We start from the raw sequence: 19406 nt of genomic DNA, 5'->3' as shown, positions 1-19406 counted from the left end.
GTGTGCATGCTAACTGACTATGCAAATTGTGAGCTGTGTCAGAAATACTGTATGTTGGGTCTCACAATCAGTCAGTACATGCTTTTTCTGCTACAATTCTAGAGGGCAATATTATTTCACAAAAAATGACAAACTTGTGAAATGACTTGAAAAGGACAATTGAACAGGTAATTATTGAATGATACACTTACAAGCAATGAGTTCAGTTCAAAGCAGCCATAAGCTATTGTATGGCAGCTTATGTTCCACAGAGAGCATCTGTTATTTACTTTGCTTGTTTTGCAGACTTCTACATATATACTTACAAGTGAACCCATTCCACTCAAGTTCTATGTTTCACTCTTTTGCAGGAAGGTGGAGACAAAGTGAGATGATAACAAATCTTTCACCTTTTCATTTGTTTTTGCATAATAAGTGTTCATTTCACAATAGGGGATAAGTCCTAAGTCTTTCATTGGGTAAAAATTTAATAGTGACATCAGCAAAACATACACATTGCAGTCATGTCTATTTTTTCATTTGTTTTTGTTTATAATCAAATGCAATTTTGACAAATTTTAAAATTACAAACTCTAATGTGCATCTCTTGAAAGAAACAACAGGTGAAATACATAAAACAGAAACTAAAACAATGTACAGTGTATTTTTTTATTCTCCTTCCCTATTTAATCCCTTTTTGGAGGTTGGGAGAACATTCACATCAAGACTGCAGCAACATATATGGATCTACATATGAATAAATAGTATTGCCACTGATTGACAAAATAACTACAAATAAATTGTAGTTGACATAAGTAATGCTCGCCTCCTGTGAGATAAGCCTTCATCAGCTGCAGAAGAAATAATCACTTCCCTCCTTAAGATTTAATGATGACAAGTTTTCCTCAAAGCTACCACCTGTCAGATCCTGTAAACAAACAAACAAACAAATAAATAAATAAATTAATTAATAAATAAATGAATAAATAATAAATATATAAATAAATTAATAAAATGCATGATCTGTGGAAACAAAACAAAAAAGGTTATCTTCTGCACTAAGCCATTAGAGTAATTCAAATTCAAGTACTAGTAACCTGTTCTATAGAATTCACACCACACAGGAAAATTAAGTGAACTCTTCTCACAATGTCACTGAAGGCGATTTAATTCTGTATACCTTATACTGTGCTTTTGTTTGCCTATCAAATCACAGAAAGGCAACAAAAGATGTACACTGACATATGTATATTACTATGGTCAAGGCTTTATTGTGGAGCGTAATGTAGTAAATGAATAGGGGTTGTCAGGTTGAAGTTGTTTGTTTCGAGAAAGAGAGGCGAGCAATACGCTAAGGAGAGATGGAGAAAAAGAATGGAGACACAGAGCAATGTTACAGCAAGGTGGTCCACAAAGGGTTTCAGCATGTTGCTGCAACATGCTCAAATTCTTATGCAACATGCTCAAATTCCAGCAACATGTTGTGCAACATCCTCAAGAATTTGCAACAAGCTCAAAATAAAATGTATTCACACATGAAAAACGTGAAAAACAGAAGAAACCTGGTACAGAGATATTTGTGTGAAAAATATGAGGGAGAACATTGAATGTAAGCAGGAAAAAGAGAGATAAGCTGCAAAATATTGTGTACTATGTGCTCGCGATGTGCGCTCTGCGCACATACAATTTCTGCAATATTCTCAGATTCTGAGCTTGCAACATGCTCAAATTTCAAGTTGTGAACCATTCTGATACAGGACAGTGAGATGACTCTGACTTCTTTCAGATAGATTCACATCAACCAAGTGAAATCTCTCCATGGTAACAAGATGATCTCTGTATCACTCTATACCCTGTGGATGTATACTGACCTGTTTGACACAGATGATGAAGGGCGGTGTCGCTTTTGTGAAGTGAACTATTGGAATCCTTGGCTTGGGTATTTGCTTTTCAGAAAAAGTGACAGTGAAAAAAAATTATGCATTCAATCATCCCTCTATTTACTGTTGTGGAGTGTGCTAATATGGAAAGGCATAGATGCAATCATACATGCAGAGATCTACATAAAACATATTTTACAACTTTTATCTTATTCTATTCATGATGAATGTGAAATACTTATAAAACACAATGAACTTGAAGGAAATATGCATAATCATAACTTGTACAATCCTGTTTCGCATACCTCACTTTCTTCATAGATATAGACACCTTTCTGAATCTTCTTCTCATCCACATCGCAAAAAGACTTTACCTGCAAGAAGGACGATGCAGAAATGATGAGAAGACAGGCACATAGACATGAGATGTTGGATTATTATTTAGCAAATACTGAGATTAATTATCTACTTGATATCTCTGACATCTCACAAACACTGCTCAAGATCATTGAGTAATCTGCACACTAGTTCATGAAAACACACACACACACACACACAGTCACACATATACATATCTGTTACATACTGAGTTAGTCCATTAGGGTAGATATAAACTCACAAAAATTAACACAGCATTACACCGTACAAAACCGCAAATATTATCTTTGAGGATGTCCTGGATATTCAAAACTGGGGTTCACTAAAACAACATTCATGATAAAAGAAATAAATAAATGGAACAGAGAGATGGAAATAGATGAAGACAGATGGAAAAGAGATAGAGGGAGAAAGATATATAGAAATATTCTACAGAATGCATAAAGAGACAGAGCATAGTAAAGTCTAACCTTTGCCCTATTCTCCGGTCTGAGGGACCGATAAAACCGTCTCCCTTGCTTCCCTGCATTCCAGATGGTGAACTGACTCCAGCCACTGAGAACGGTCTCTTCCAGTGATGACACCTGAATAGCCCAGATGGTGTCTCTAAAACAAAACAGAAAAAAGAAATAAAACTTAATCATCTAACCATTAAAATCTATATCATCTATCAATAAATCAATCTAAATCTAATCATCTAAATGGGTAAGGAAAGATTGAAAAATCTTTAAATCATATATTATTGATTTACTGTGCTACCCTGACTCACGAAAACAAATGCTCATATTCCAAAACTATGTACAAGCTCAAATTAAACTAGTAAAACAAACTGAAAGAAAACATTTATATCAAGGACATGTACACCCTGTAACAAGATGAGACTTAATGCTCATCTTCTGTATAGCACATGAATCTGATTTCTTGTATCAAAGTACTTTCAAGACTTAAATTTTCAAGTCTCTTGAACTCAGTGTGAATTTCATAAAATGCAGTAATGTTTATTTGTAACTGCATTTAGGTCATACATGGTGTATTTGGCAAATGACATTCATAGTAATTACAGATGACCTTTGACCCTAACCTGTGGACTGAATGGGTGGCAGCGGTGGGATGGTATCTGTAAGTCATCAGACAGGTGTCCACTCGGAAGAGCTCTCCTCCTCCCCGTAGGTGAGCCATGAAGAATATCAAGTCTTCTGGGACACCCTGCGCAGGGGAGTACCATTGGTAGGCACATTATATTTATCAAAGGTGAGCAAAGATAGTGAGCGAGGGAAGGAGCAATGGAAAAACTGAGAAGGGAAAATGAAGGAAGAAATAATGAAAGGAACAGAGATGGAGATTACGATGAATCAAATAACGAAAGAAAGAGCTTTTCACATAACAATGATGAGAATGCTCTATCTCTCTATTTTCATATCCACCACAAACAAGCAAAGATTATGCTCCACATTGCAAGCTATAGATAATTCTTTTCTAACATATGTTACACATATATATATGAGCAAAACAACAACAAAGATTGTGTATACATATGGAATCAAATATATTTTACTTCTTACACAAACTATACAGAAGTTGTAGCTAGCTTAATATGAATATGCATAAAACCAAATGTTATTTTGGTGTTCTGATTCAAATCTTACACAATGGAGATACATTAGCATCCAAGTGCCCCCAAAATGCAACACTAATCTTAAATCGCACTTAACGTAAGTAGCCCTACTCAGGACAAAAGACATTCATACCTTCTAAAATTCATAGACAGGTGAGACTACACAGCCCAGAATATCCCTTTCAAACAGGCGTATTACTTACTTTTCCACCTTCATCAAACTTTCCAACTTTCACATAAACTTGTCTTGAACAGAACCAAGTTGGCATGGCTACAGCTGGACCATGTGATGTGTATATCTGAAACAAAACACAAGTGAAAAACAAAACTAAACAAATGCATCAACCAAATGGAACAGGATCAATAAAATCATGTTCATCAGAAAAAAACACACAAATTAAAAAAAAATGTTTCTTGTCATTGAATGCTGTATGCCAATCTATTCACACTTACACAACCATAAACTAGTCAAGTTCAAGCACAAATCTACACCTTCTTCATCCAAATTCCTTTGCAATCCCAAGTGCATTTCACCCTGCTTTAGCCTTCCATCACAACTCCACAGTGACACCAAATTTTTATTTTCTTTCACTATGTGTTTCTTTCTTTACTCTGGAACAAACTTTTTTAATCCACATCTGTCAATCATTAATCTTCTTGTAAGTTCTATTTGTTTGATGATAATTTTCTGTAATATACAACTACAATCATGCACTTAATTTCTTCATTCCATTTAAAGATTTGGGGTAGTCGGGAAATGTTTCAGATTGCTGAAACATAAGCATGTATAATTCATTATCAAACTTCATTATCATCATCAATACCACCACCAACACAGCCATCATCTTCATCAGCATCAGCATCAACAACAACAACAACAGCATCATCACACCATCGCTAAAGAATCTACAATGAGGATGTCTACTATCAATCAGAGACCCTTGATGCCAGCCACAGCCAAGCTAAGGACTCCACTTTGTTTACCCTTACTTACCTGTGTGTAGAGTTGTTCAGGTTGCAGTCTGTTACACCAGTCAGTGAAGCGCGGTGTGGATCCCTCTGGCAATCTGCGGAACTGACAACCTACAATCTTCCAGGAAGAAAGAATATATACCGATATTCACTTTTAGTATAGACAGATGATTAGAGATTTGTAAATGAATGAAAGAACACCTCATATCCCCCAAAATATATGATCAATTATCTAAACAAAATCATCTGTGACTACCACTGAAAAAAATAGCTTGTTGTCAGCCTTGATATTTGGAGTCTTTCAGTTTATTTCAGTAAAGAAATACTTGATGATGACAATAAGCACATACACATAACAAAATGTTGAGTCTAAACGTAACATTTGAGGTGTCAAAGGCAGAATGGGGGTAGTTATTAGCACTTGATAGCATGGGAGCACTTGTGCATATATTTGAGCTGCAGAATGGAGAAATCTGTGTTGTAACAGATAGGCATGCTTTACATTAGGCAGGGCTCGACACTAACGGTGGCCCGGTGGCCCAGGGCCACCAAAAATGAAAGTCGGGCCACCAAATTTCCAAAAAGGGCAAATTTGGTGGCCCGCCTTGGGCCACCAAAATTTTTTGAAAAGTATGTCAATAAATTCGTAACTTTTTGCGCCGGAAATTAGCAGTTAAATTTGTTCAACGGATGGATGAAAAGGACTGAATGAGTGCCTGAGAGTGAGTGTTGCAAGTTTGTTGAAGTTTATTTATGAGTAGATATGTCCAACTTCTAATTCTTACTATCATAAATCTTAAATATTTGACTCATTAAAAAAAAGGACTTTTAATGGTTTTTTTTTTTTCGGGACACCAAATTTTTCTCTCGGGCCACCAAAAATGTAAAATTTAGGATTTTGGTGGCCCCATCGGGCCACCAAACAAAAAAGTTAGTGTCGAGCCATACATTAGGTAATATTATCAGTACACTCCTCTAGACAGATTCTACATAGAAACTTTAGTAAAAGATACCTACGGTGTTTGGTCTAGACACTGCTGCAGCGTACTGCATCTCAACTCGTCTGCTGTCCATCACATCATCCTGTCTTGGAGGAAAGAGAAACATGAATTTTAATCCTTCCAAAAGAGATGCCTTAGACAAGTGCAAATCAAGAACTTCAACATAGCAAACTAATTACATGTATAACAGGGTATGTGAATTTCAATTATCTCAGCAATCTATTCCTGCTGTGCATACGTATGCATTAAATCTACTTCAAAATCAATCCTTTCATCTAACCAGCTGCTTTAAATCAACACAGATGTTTAACATTCCAGTGTCAGTTCTTCTATTTCACCTATTTCCAGTGCATTACATTATCTTCCAAACCTTCACGTAAGAGCATGCACAGCACATTTGATATCAAGATATTTGTATTCAAACCTGAGAGAATCAAGGATGATATTGACTCCCCTAAACTCCAAATTATAGTAACATGTACTCATTCAGTCATGAAATGGACAAGTGAATCTTGCTTCATGAAATTGTCACTATGATAGCTGAAAATGAAAGAAATAAACCATATTCTCTCACACACCCTATACTGTCGGAAAGAATGGGAATGAGAGAAAAGAAGTATACTTATTATGCCTGTAATTGTTGCAATTTACATGCCCTGTGAGTGTGCAACACATTGTGTGAGAATTTTGATGTGTTCCCTTCTGCACTAAATATTTGCAATTCCTTTTCTTGGCATTTCTGTTGGGCTTATACTGATTCATCAGAGCTACGTTCATAGCAATTAGGCAATCAACCTCACATCTGCAGTCCTGTATTTATCAGGATAAAAATGAAAAATGAAAAAAAAAAAATGTTCTGTCAGGAATCACTAGGTTTACTTACAGCATCCAAGAAGCACAGGAATTGCCCACTGCTGGCTGCTATTGCTCTGTTACGAGCTGCCCCAACTGTCAAAAAGATGAAGATATGCCTTAAAATTTTAAGTCAGTTCGAAACCTGACCTTTGACATGATATTATGTAATGAATATGACATGCATCACATGTACAAAATTGTTAATATGCAACACAAAGACAAATAACCCTCATGCAAGAAAGGGAAATTACATTGCACATGAGGACAGTGCTATATTTGCACACATCTCATCTCTACCAATCTGTCATTGTTTAGAATGGTCGCATATATTAAATTGACAGAAGTATATCAATGATTGGTGGGAGTCATAAATAGTTCTTGTTACTACAAATTTCACTTAACCTGTCTCCTTTCAGGAATAAAGGTGAATATAATGTCACTACCTTGTGCATCTAATTTACAGAGAACAAATTTACAAACTTCTTTAATTCATCATACCAGATTCTATAAATATCAAGAAAAATTTTGCAAACTTCTTCAATGCCAAAAATGGAAAAAAAGTCATCCTGCATTTCTACATGTGAAAATGCAACAGCACACCAAGACTGATTCATATGACATGGATCATGGATGTATTGTATTCCTCTTTCTATCATAATCACTCTAGTCTTTAAAACACAAATGAAAATCAAACAAACACTTTACTGTATTACAATCTGTAGACCTACTTGTTCTATCTCTCATTCACACTAAGTCAGAGTGAAGCTGTGCCTTATGCTTAACACACATGGAAGTTATCTCATTCCAAATGTTTCGCTTTTGCAGACAGTGAAATACAAGGTAGTGAGGTTCACAAGGGGGAAGGAGAGCAAGAGAGCAAAGTTTGTCATCTCTTACCTCCAGCTGGTATCCCTGTGTGTCCATTGATCACCATATCAATACCGACTTCAGTCATCTTTTGTTTGTATGTCTCAAGAACAGCCCGAGATTGGTCCTGTTGGGGGGGGGGGGGGGGGTAAAAAAAAAGTCAGTATAAGTTTTCAGACAGCCTGGTAGCATCTCAACATTCTCTCTCTAAAAAGAAAAAAAAAAGAAAAAAGAAAAATAAAATCTGCATCTGTTATGTACTGTTGACAGTTCCTTCACAAAATACTAATTGTTGTCACAGGACATTTTATTAATTAAAAAATTGACAGGAATGGTGATGGTAACAGTCAAATAAAGACTGTATAGTTACGTAGTTATGATACCTTGGATACCACAACTTACACAAAAAAACAGAAAGAGAAGAAGCAATGATAATATTCACACAACAGCATCAAGTACTCACTGTACTGGCATCGTCATAAGCAGACAGCTGCATGGACCCTGAGAACTTCTGGGCAAGGACAGATTTAAGACACTCATCAAGCCACAGCTCCGCATTATGAACTGGGATAATAATAGACTGTGTTATGAGAATTGACAGAGAAAACAAAAAGAACAGGAGGGTAAGTTTGGCTTGTAAATATTCCTTAAAGGACAAGTTCACCTTCATAAACATAAGGATTGAGAGAATGTAGCAATATTAGTAGAACACATCATTGAAAGTTTGAGGAAAATCAGGCAATCCGTTCAAAAGTTATGAATTTTTGAAGTTTTTGTGCAGTACCCGCTGGATGAGAAGACTACTGCAGTGTATGAATAACTTAGATGTCACATGCGTACAACAATATAAGGAAAATATAAAGAGAATTTCACAAAATTCCATCTTTTGAAAAAAGTACACATTCCCCTGACTCGTTACCGATAAATGTTATGGGTAATATTATTCCCCCTGCCTTTAGAAAGAGGCAAGTCAATTGCTCTTTTATTATGCGAAAAAAGTGAAAATATGTTGAATTTTCTTTTGTATTTTCTTTATACTGTTGTACGCATATGACTCACAAGCTGCAGTAGTCTCCTCATCCAGCGGTTCCAACACAAAAATTTTAAAAATTCATAACTTTTGCATCGATTGTCCAATTTTCCTCAAACTTTCACTGATGTGTTCTACTAATATTGTTGCATTTTCTCAACCCTTATGTTTATGAAGGTGAACTTGTCCTTTAAGATCACGCTGCCACCAGGAATTAAAGTCTAAAAGTAATTTTAACCATTTTAGTCCAGGTTTTTGGTTTAAATTAGACCTGCCAACCCCCAACACTAGTTTCATCTATGGTCAATTATGGTCTAATGGATGATGCCTCTTGTCAATATAAGGACTTGACAAATGGTTGCAAATATGGCAGACAGCTCATGACAGAATTGCATATTCTTTCTCTCTCTCTCTCTATCTCTTCTAAATCCAGTTACCTCTTAATAGCTGACCATTATACTGCAGATTGAGTAGATAAATTAGATAAAGACGAAGAAGAAGAGGAGGAAGAAGAAGCCTCATTTATCTAGCGTTAGCATTTGAGACTGAGTAAATTATTCTTATTCTCAATGGCATTCAACTCTTTCTCATATTTAACAAACGATACATTGATTTAAATTACTAACTTTTTAACAACACGATACTTTGTTTTGCTGACTTGTGCAGCCTGTCCTATCATTCATCTGCTATATAAGCCTACTGCAATTAAATTACCAATGCAAGCATAACAACGTGTTTAACTTGTCTGATGCAAGTGTGGAGGTGACTTCACTTGACTTAGTGTTAGTCCGGTTTTTTATACAATATGATATCAGTCCGGGAAACCCGCTCATGAGGACCGCCCCCGCGTACGAGGATGGTCCCTCCTCATGAGGACCTCCCCCCTCCTCATGAGGCCCCCCGGGGAACGCCTCATGAGGCCCCCCCTTCACTTCTTATTCATCTCACATCTGACGTATAAATTGTCGCAACTTTGCACGGTGATTTTTTGTTACACACACATGTCCACTATCCATGATGAAAAGAAGAAAAAATCCTGTCTGTTTTTTTTTTTATAAATCGAGTTTTAATCACCCGATGCAGAGCGCCCATCAAAACACGGGCGCCAGCGCGTTCGCACAATGCAAGACTGCCGCACCTAGCGGCCTGATCCGACTAAATATTTTCGATGCTTTTTTCTGCGGCTCTCACCTCTCCGCGCACGAATCAGCCTCGTGAAGCTGAAGTCTGACATCTTTTTACACAAATTCGTAACGAGAAAAATTAAATCAGTACTAACCTGATCTTGTCCATATATTCCAAATTACTATTCCACACTGATAGAGTAGGTGGGTAGATGACATACTCCAGTTTGTTAGCAAAATAATCACTTTGTAGGTATGACGAGTTCACTTTCTTCGTCAATTCCGCCCACGATTCCGCCGTTTGGGCGCTTTTTCTGGAATCATCCCGCGACGCGACGTACGTCGCATACATCACGCATCCAGCACATACTAAGTACCAGACTGGTATGTGCTGGATGCGTGATGTGATGCGACGTACGTCGCGTCGCGGGATGATTCCAGAGAAAGCGCCCAAACGGTAAGCGGGCGGCGGAATCGTGGGCGGAATTGACGAAGAAAGTGAACTCGTCATACCTACAAAGTGATTATTTTGCTAACAAACTGGAGTATGTCATCTACCCACCTACTCTATCAGTGTGGAATAGTAATTTGGAATATATGGACAAGATCAGGTTAGTACTGATTTAATTTTTCTCGTTACGAATTTGTGTAAAAAGATGTCAGACTTCAGCTTCACGAGGCTAATTCGTGCGCGGAGAGGTGAGAGCCGCAGAAAAAAGCATCGAAAATATTTAGTCGGATCAGGCCGCTAGGTGCGGCAGTCTTGCATTGTGCGAACGCGCTGGCGCCCGTGTTTTGATGGGCGCTCTGCATCGGGTGATTTAAACTCGATTAAAAAAAAAATAAAAACAGACAGGATTTTTTCTTCTTTTCATCATGGATAGTGGACATGTGTGTGTAACAAAAAATCACCGTGCAAAGTTGCGACAATTTATACGTCAGATGTGAGATGAATAAGAAGTGAAGGGGGGGCCTCATGAGGAGGGGGGAGGTCCTCATGAGGAGGGACCATCCTCGTACGCGGGGGCGGTCCTCATGAGCGGGTTTCCCGGACTGATATGTTACCACGTGTTGTTGTACTGCTGTCTACTACTTAGGGTCTAGACTTATAGATCATACTGCTTCATGCATGCAATGCACGTTTGCTGGTGGTGCATGGACATGGTTAACCGCACCAGCGACCCCAACAAAGTTACAGTGCCGATGCCCTGCCCCGCGCCGGGGTTAGGACATGGAATGGCCATGGTGTAGTGTTCCGGTACTCAGCGAACATTACACAGATTTTAAGATATGGGACAACGCATTTCCATACTCTGCTTGGCACCTACGATACTCCCGTATGCCGTAAGTAGTAGTTAAAACGTTGGATGAATATGTTATATAGCGTCTTACATGAAAAAATTAAGCACAGTGAGTGAGACATCGAACTTAAAATATATGGTGATACTCACGACATCGGCATCAGTGCGTGGAGATAGCATTATCCAGCATAGTATCGAAACGCGCGTGGATTCGTTCGCTCTTGACTGCTACTCGTACTCAGTGTGTCAGGTGACACCTTCAAGCAACGCTAGCAACTGTCAGGTGACACCTACCATGCACGTGACACATCCCAGACCCTGAGCAGGGTACTGCGCTAACGCGTCGTCGTCTCCGAGTTTGACTTTTGCTCTTGCTGCAAGTATCGAACACCGACTACTGAACTCGAAAAACACCTGAACTCTGATAAGAAGGTATTTGATCAGGATCAAGCAAGCTCACACAGTGCCTCCCGTCGTGGCTGTGCCGTGAGAAGACCCATGCCGATCAACTACTAAGTACCGTACTACGTTACGTTTACTGATGCACTGCGACCAGCCCGACGAACGCGAAGCGAAGCGTTCTACTGTGTGAAGCCCACTGAAGGAGCGCCCCGGGGGCTCGGGGTTAACCAGCTACCAGCCAGCTACCAGGTACGGGTACGTAAATGCCCCACCATTCGAGCGAGTCTTACTCTTACCTGTCTGATGAACTCAGGCTGAATGAGTGAAGCTCACTGAAGCTGAACATAACATCAACAACAATGACAAAAAGTCAAAGTCAAGAGTAAACAGTCTGCCAGGTCACATGTGCATATGTGATTGTTGGAAAGAAGCAAGAGCCATGAAATTCAAATCGAGATTCTTTTGGTGCAAAGAGAGCTACTGTTGCAGGGGCGGATCCAGGAATTCCGTAAAGGCAGGCGCCTATACAAAATTAAAGGGGGCGCACGCACCCCCTCATAATTTTCTTTTTTTTTCTTTTGTTTTAACAAGAAATAAAGAGGGGGCGCGCACCCGGTGCGCCCCCCTCTGGATCCGCCACTGCTGCTGTGTATTTTGCGACTGCTTGTTGTCTAGCCTGACCAGACACCGTACAGCGACTGGGATGTGTATAGTTATTTTGCTTGTTGTCATGGTTATTGAAGTGACCTGACTGATGTCAGCTTTGCTATATCACAATATGACATCTATTCATCTTTGAATAAATCACAAGAGGATGGTAAGTTGAACTTCTCGTAGGATCCTGTAAAGTACTAGACTAAAATCTTGTACCAGGTAATTGATTTGTAAGTGTACTCTGTCTAAATATTTGATAAGATATGTTCTGATGGCAATACAATGATCTCTAATACTAAGCAGTTTATTAAAAACTAAATTATAATACAATTATGATTCTTTTTCAAATCATTTAAAGTAAACATGTAAATTATTGATTAAAAAAAAAAGATGATATACAGCCCTAGAGATCATAGCACATACAAAGATGATTACAGCATTTTGGGCCAGATATGACACAATATGCTAGCTGTAGTGATGATGACACTGAAAACTTCTTATTTCGATCCTACAGTTCTGACAGCTGAAGTTCTGTTCTGCTCGTGACACAGATCAAGACTCGTCATGTCTTCTCTTGGCAGGCTTGGGATTTGCCTCCTTAACATTTCTGAGGCCAGAAATTATGAAGTGATTGAAAGGGTTGCAAAGGCAGCTACAACAAGGGCTTCTGGTACTACTACGGGTAAGTCATTTTGTGTGCATTTCTGACTATTTTGCTTTCTCTTTTCTTCTTCCACGTTCCAGCTATTTTAGATATCACAGAATCAAACATCAGTTGACCAGGAACATATTGTACGTACACTAGATAATTCATACAACAGTCTGAGCGCCATCAACAAATCAAATCTCTGATGATTTTAGTTAAATGATATCCTGCCATTGGTTTTGGATGTTCTCAATCATTAAAATTAGGATTACATTAAATAGTTCCAGACAGAACCATGCTTCATCATTCTGTTATTGTTAAGGTTGGTTGTGGGAATGGCAATGATGTGTGAGAAATTTGAGCTTGAGTTTACAGTCTAAAATTGATTTAGTAAACACGCACAAAAATGTTTTGGTCAAATTTGTTAAAACTTTTCTAATTAATGATACTTGTAGACACAAACACCCCCTCCCCACACACACACACACTAAACCAAGTGCTATAATATCTCAGCCATGTTCATATCTTGTATTGTTCAATTTGATTCATTCATCATTTCTGATTTCATATTGGATTATTTGAGGATCTGTTCTGGATAATGTTCTTTCTTCTGCATTCTTTAAATTATTATATCCACGTTCTAATTCGTGTACGCATTTTCCACTTCATCCACAGGTGAAGGTCCTCAGCATCTCTCATCTGTCCTAAATATCTTTCAGGACATTGACTACAACCGGTCAGTGCTCACCATAGCTGCACCAATCTCCCATCTCAAATCAGCTGTGTGTGGTGCATGTAGAGAGGCATACAGGTGTGTTGCATTTGTTTAAATATGTCACTGTTTTGACTCATAAGTGGCTTAGAGTCAGTCATCTGCTTTTGTTTCTTGTTCTTTTTTTTTTTTTTTTTTTGGGGGGGGGGGTTGCTCTAGTTGACATACCTATGCATACTAGGCATGGAAATGAGGTGACTTCAGATATTAAAGGTACAGCTTATCATGTCTGAATTGCCACATTAACAGCTCTTCAGTAAGCCAATCAAACTCATTTGCTGATTCTGAAATGATTCAAGGTTCAATTTGATATTACAGAAAGATATTAAAGTCACAAGTAGTAATTGTTTCGAACATAGCTCCATGGATATTTTCCTTTTTTGTGTGATATTATTTTGCTCTTAAAAGAATGCATAATGTGAACTAGCTCGCAAAAATAGATGTTTAGGAATAAATGGAATAAAATTTAATGTGATCAATGCATCATTGAGGTGTACCTTTGTTGGAAGAAAATATTTCAATCCATTATGAACTATATGTGATGCCATCATTAACAGGGCCCTTTTTATATTTGCATACATATCACTATGTGGACAGTGTTGTCCCTTTACTAGTTCAATATTTAAAGCCTTATACATTCCTCCTTTATGCACTTGCTGAACAAAAACAAACGAACAAACAAACAAACAAACAAACTAACAAACAAACAAACAAACAAAAACAAAACAGAAATCTCCCAACACCTTGTTTGATTTCTGCAAATTTCAGTACCGACCACATTATGTTGTACTCGGCCAAAACTTCAGACACAACATGCTGGTAACTGTGTAATGAATAGTTGTATACTGTACTCACACAATCTCCTTTTATAAGACTGTCACTGAAACTAACTATGGTTGATATCTGAGAAGGAAAACAAAATGCTGCAGTAATATTTTCATGTAGTTGAGAAAACTGTCTTACTATACAAATGTATATTGAATTGTCTGCAGGTTGATAGATCTTTCTTCACAAGAGGGTGTTCATCCTAGACTAGGCTCTGTGGATCTCATTCCAGTCTATCCCTTGTCAGCCACAGTGTCTCTGCAAGAATGTGGAACCATTGCAAGATGTGAGTAGAGTTCTTGCACACACACACACACACACACACACACACACACACACTGTACTTCTGTCACATTAGCTATCAAATGCTTAGAGGGATGCAAGTAGTGTGTTCATTGCTTGTATTAAATTTTTGACATTATAATTGGTATCATTGGTGTCCTCTGGAGAAACAATTGATACAGAGTAAAATATAAAAGCACAAGAAACAATGTGTTTTCACATACGTATCTCTTCTGCTGGATGCAAAAATGCTCTGCGATGTCATCTCTGGGTCAGGATTGGAGTTGTAATATGGGCAAACTTCTAGGCAGTGAGAGTACAAATTCAGAGAGTGCACAGGGTTTCAGAATAGATACATCCTCAAACTTTATTTACATTTTTTTAATGTTTTAACTTTGTTTACCATATCCAATATAATGGAGAATTGATATGATGTGATTATTTCTTAATGTTTTCATTCCTGCATTTTTCCCAATTCATAGTTTGTTAATCCTAAGTTTAGGTTTGTCTTGAGAGGTACTATTAATGAGTTCATTTCATTGTGTATAACAGTGTAGAGATTATGCTAACATTTCATGGAAACTTTGTAGGGGATGTTTGTGCGCATTGTCTTATCAACCAATTGTCAACATAACATATCATTTGACAGTGCATTATTATCGTATCTAACTACACATTGTTTTATGATCCAGATGATTGAAATATGGTTGTTAGGAAACAGAAAGCTTGTAAAGAATTACAAATGAAATGTGAATATATTAACCTGTTGAGGACCGACTGATTTTGCTACAACATGCATTTCTCATAAACGCCTGCCCGAGTATACTCGGGTCTCGTCCTCAATGGGTTAATGACTTGAAATTGACAATCATTGCAAATAAAATGTGAATTTTTTTTCTGTTTGAATTTAATAGCCATTGCTGAGTATCTGAGTGACAACATCCAGGGAACTTCTTTCTTCTTGTTTGGGGCAGCAGATTTGCCTCAGTGTCGCAGCCTTGTGCCTAGGAGGAAGGCCGTCGGCTGGTTCCGTGGGAAAAGTGGCATTGATTGGTCAAAATTCACTCATGACTTTGGTGCGCGACCATCAAGCAGATATGGACTGACAGGTAAATTTAAGTTGTGGAATCTTTCTCTTCTCTTTCGGTGATGTTTTAATCTCAAAGTTTTGACATGTGTGGTATATTGTATAAAGTAAACTGGAAGAGAGTATGATTTGTGACAATGTATTCAAAGCATGAAAACAAGGAAGTTGTGTTGCACCATAAGAAAGCTTATTTGTGTGTGCATTTAAAACAGTTTTGCGTCTTTTTTATTCATTCAGTTTTAGAGAAGGCCAGTTTAGATTTAGCAATGATCCTTCAAGACATCATAATATTGAAGCTTAAACAATAAGTAGCTTGTGCAGTGAGGTAGTGGTTTTAGTTGGATACTACCAGAGCACATTCCAACATTTTTATCAGATATTTACCCATACTCTTCATAGTTAGGTGGGAATTTTTTCATCTTGAGGTGAGAATCTTGTGTGTGCGGCTTATATTTTGTATTCAGGTGTCGGAGCATCACACTATGTCACAAATTGCAATGTGACCATAGACACACAGGACTTGGAAGCAGGCAGGGAGATAGCAACTGCCATCCGGGCCACCAGTGCTGGGGGACTCCCGGGGGTGCAGGCCATGGCTTTCCCCCATGAAGGCAGGGTTGAGATTGCCTGCAATGTGGACAGCATAGATCAAAAGTCAACCAATTTAGCCTCTTCTGGAGGTAATGATGCGGCAGACCAAGGTGGCAGGGGTGAAAAGATTGCCCAAGAAGACACACCCATAGTTCTAGATTACACACCGCCTGATGTGATTGAACAGCGTGTCAGGGAGCTGGCTGTGGAGAAGCAGATTGAACTGGTTGGAACTGCCTTGGTTGGGTTTAGACCGGAACAAGCATGGAAGGTGGCCATGGAAGCACTCAAAACTGGCCAAGACCAGTTCTGGAAAACCAGAAACATTCTAAGGATGTGAAAGTGCCATGGCTGTGAATAGACAGATGCAATATCTTCTAATGTCAAATTTCACAGGATGAAACATCTGCAGGAGCTCACAATGATATTCAGTGATGCCATCGATTTGTGGCAGTAGTGAATTTCATTTATTAATTCTTGGCTACACATAACTCCCACAGTCAGTGCAAAGCAGTGAAACAAACATATATTATTATCATGCTTAGAATATTGCAACTTGAAAGATGAGAGCCACATGTGTTATATGACTGCAGGTGAGAAGGAAAGGGTAAATACATTAGCATGAGTACTTTGATTGTGAATCAGTTTTTACCTATGTAAACATTATACATGAATCATAGCATATATTTTCAGAACAGTTGCATTTATCTTGACATTCCTTGCAGTAATTGAAATGAATGACAATTTTTTTACAATGATTGTAGAATTTCAAAACTTGTATCTCTATGCCACTGCCACAGCCAAGGAGAACAAACAGCATACTGTATCACCCATTTTTCATGTTTTATTCGTATCATTCATCATTGCTAAGAAAATATTAAAAAGTGCAATTTGTTTCGCCATTTCGTAACAGTATTGTGCCTTACGTAGCTTAAGATAAAACATTAAGGTTTGTTGTAAAATAATTCTTTTACTGACAATCAGGGAGCATCCTTATATCAGAATTTTCTGTATCCCAAGATTCATGCTGCCTTATCAAAAGTGACGATAAGACATTAGGGTTAACTAGACACTGCATTCCTTTCATAATAATATCATAATCAGTACATAGTGTTTGTCATTTGACCACAAACCTGTAAGTATTGTTATCTTTGTGGAGTAGTGATGTAAACAAAAATATGCAATTTTATTTCTTATTTTAAAATACTGTACCAGTAACCCAAGATTTTTTTTCCCTTAGCTGTAGTTCAAAGGTACAGGCACTGTAAGCACTGTTTCACCATCAGATTTGGAGATGTACTATTGTAAGCCTAAGAACCATAGTGTATTGGGCACTTCTTGTGGAAGTAACACTCAGGTTGTATAAATTGTCTTATATCTTAGCAATGTCCTAGATTTGAATGAAAGGTTGTACAAATGTATATCCCTTTTGCAAACGTCACAAAATTTTGCATGGTTGAAGAATATTGTCTCCCAATGAAAACTTATGGTAATACACCTCAGAGTTTTGTTTTGCACCGAGAATTTTTCAGGGTCACAATAAATTCACTTGACATATATTTTCTTATTGAATATATAATGAATGCACTTCCTCTGTCATGAAGATGTTTCCAGTTTTATTTTTCTGATGAAAGGTCTTAATTACCTACCTCTAAATTGTACCAGCTTAAATATGAAAGAAATCTCATTTTCAGGGTTGCAAAAAGGACACACAAACTTTTGTGCTCGTTATTATCTGCAAGATGATCTTCAAGGATACCAAAATTAAAATTCATTTTTCTGTGTACTTTCATGGATCAGATATTGAAATAGGTCCATATTGTGGTCTCTATTAGATCTTTGACAATATATGAACAATGTGCATGCACCTGTGTATAAGCAAAAATTGCAAAAATTTAAGTCGCACTGTGTGATATCAATGTTGCAGGGGCGGATCCAGGATTTCAGTAAAGGGGGGCGGCAAAATATTTCTGGTGCCACTTCCGGGTTTAATCATGTGACAAGCACACACACGCACACACACACACACACACACACACACACACACACACACACACACACACACACACAATTAGGATAAAGCCTCTTTCGGGTTTCATCACCTGACAATTGACAAGCAAAAAAAAAAAAAAAAAGATCTCCCCCTTGCATTTTTTCCGTGCCACTTTCGGGTTTCACCTGCTGACAAGCAAAAAAAAAAAAGACTTCAGTGCAATTTTCTGGCGAACAAAAATTAAACACCCATTTTCATTTCTTTCTTTTTCTTTCTTTTATTTAAACAAAAATTAAAGGGGGCGCATGCCTGGCACACCTGGTCCGCCACTGTTTTATAAAGTAGTGTTAGAGGGTAGAATCTTGAATAAAGTCATGGTTTGGTTTAATGCCAAGAGATGAGTTTACAATTCAGATTTGAATCAGAAGACCAATTATACAAGTAGTTCATTGCTCTGTGAAAAAAGTGTGATAAATAGATAATGGAGAGATAATCAGCTAACTGAATACCACAGAAAGAAGTTCAGGGTGATCTATTCTACATCTACACTCTGTAAAGGTCCCAACTCCTGGTACTTTCTTAATAATGTCACTAGCTAGGTGGATTGTCAACTTAAAAGTAATGCATGGAATAAACTCTGATAGAGAGTTAGTATGGTGCATAAGGTGACATACAATGTATAAATAATTCTTTGGAAAATACATGCATGGACACAAAAATACGGTTCATCAGAGATAATGAAGAATGAACGCATACTATGCAAAGGAAAACAGGTTGAAAGAAGATAAAGATGATGATTTCATGGAAGATAGATCAGAAGGTAGATTATTTAGGTATAAAGTAGAAGGTTCACAAATTAAAATGAAGTGATTGATGATTAGAACAACAGTATAGAACAGTATACAAATGACGCACAGGTCTGAGTGCGTCAGTCGGAATTGTGTGCATAAGGTAACTATGGAATGCTTAACCCACGAGGCGAAGCCGAGTGGGTTTAGGCTAAATTCCATAGTTACCGCATGCACACTATATTCCGACTGACGCACGAAAAGACATGTGCGTCATTTGATTTATAGAATGGGTAATTTTCTTGTCAAAAACCCAGTTTTCTATCGTGTTACCCGATGACAAAATTACTGGATGCATTTCGTT

General features: G+C 37.8%; 2 protein-coding genes across 2 annotated transcripts; one reads left to right on the top strand and one right to left on the bottom strand.

The window, feature by feature from the left end:
- Positions 1-826: 826 nt before the first annotated feature.
- On the bottom strand, positions 827-11237 carry LOC139726115 (queuosine-tRNA galactosyltransferase-like). Its single transcript, XM_071637197.1, has 12 exons — positions 11153-11237; positions 8011-8127; positions 7578-7674; positions 6709-6773; positions 5842-5907; positions 4847-4942; positions 4056-4151; positions 3319-3443; positions 2708-2843; positions 2165-2233; positions 1851-1925; positions 827-907 (listed from the first exon to the last, which is right to left on the bottom strand). The coding sequence occupies exons 1-12, from the start codon at positions 11180-11182 to the stop codon at positions 827-829; spliced, it is 1053 nt and encodes a 350-aa protein (XP_071493298.1). The 5' UTR covers positions 11183-11237.
- A 1340-nt stretch (positions 11238-12577) lies between these two features.
- Positions 12578-16601, top strand: LOC139726104 (uncharacterized). The gene is made up of 5 exons (XM_071637187.1): positions 12578-12728; positions 13380-13515; positions 14469-14587; positions 15498-15692; positions 16135-16601. The coding sequence occupies exons 1-5, from the start codon at positions 12623-12625 to the stop codon at positions 16599-16601; spliced, it is 1023 nt and encodes a 340-aa protein (XP_071493288.1). The 5' UTR covers positions 12578-12622.
- Positions 16602-19406: the final 2805 nt, after the last annotated feature.

Source organism: Diadema antillarum, unplaced genomic scaffold (assembly GCF_040938485.1).
Source record: "Diadema antillarum isolate AM-2024a unplaced genomic scaffold, OU_Dant_1.0 scf00000017, whole genome shotgun sequence".
In the NCBI taxonomy this organism is placed as follows: Eukaryota; Metazoa; Echinodermata; class Echinoidea; order Diadematoida; family Diadematidae; genus Diadema; species Diadema antillarum.
This window is presented reverse-complemented; position numbering and strand designations above follow the sequence as displayed.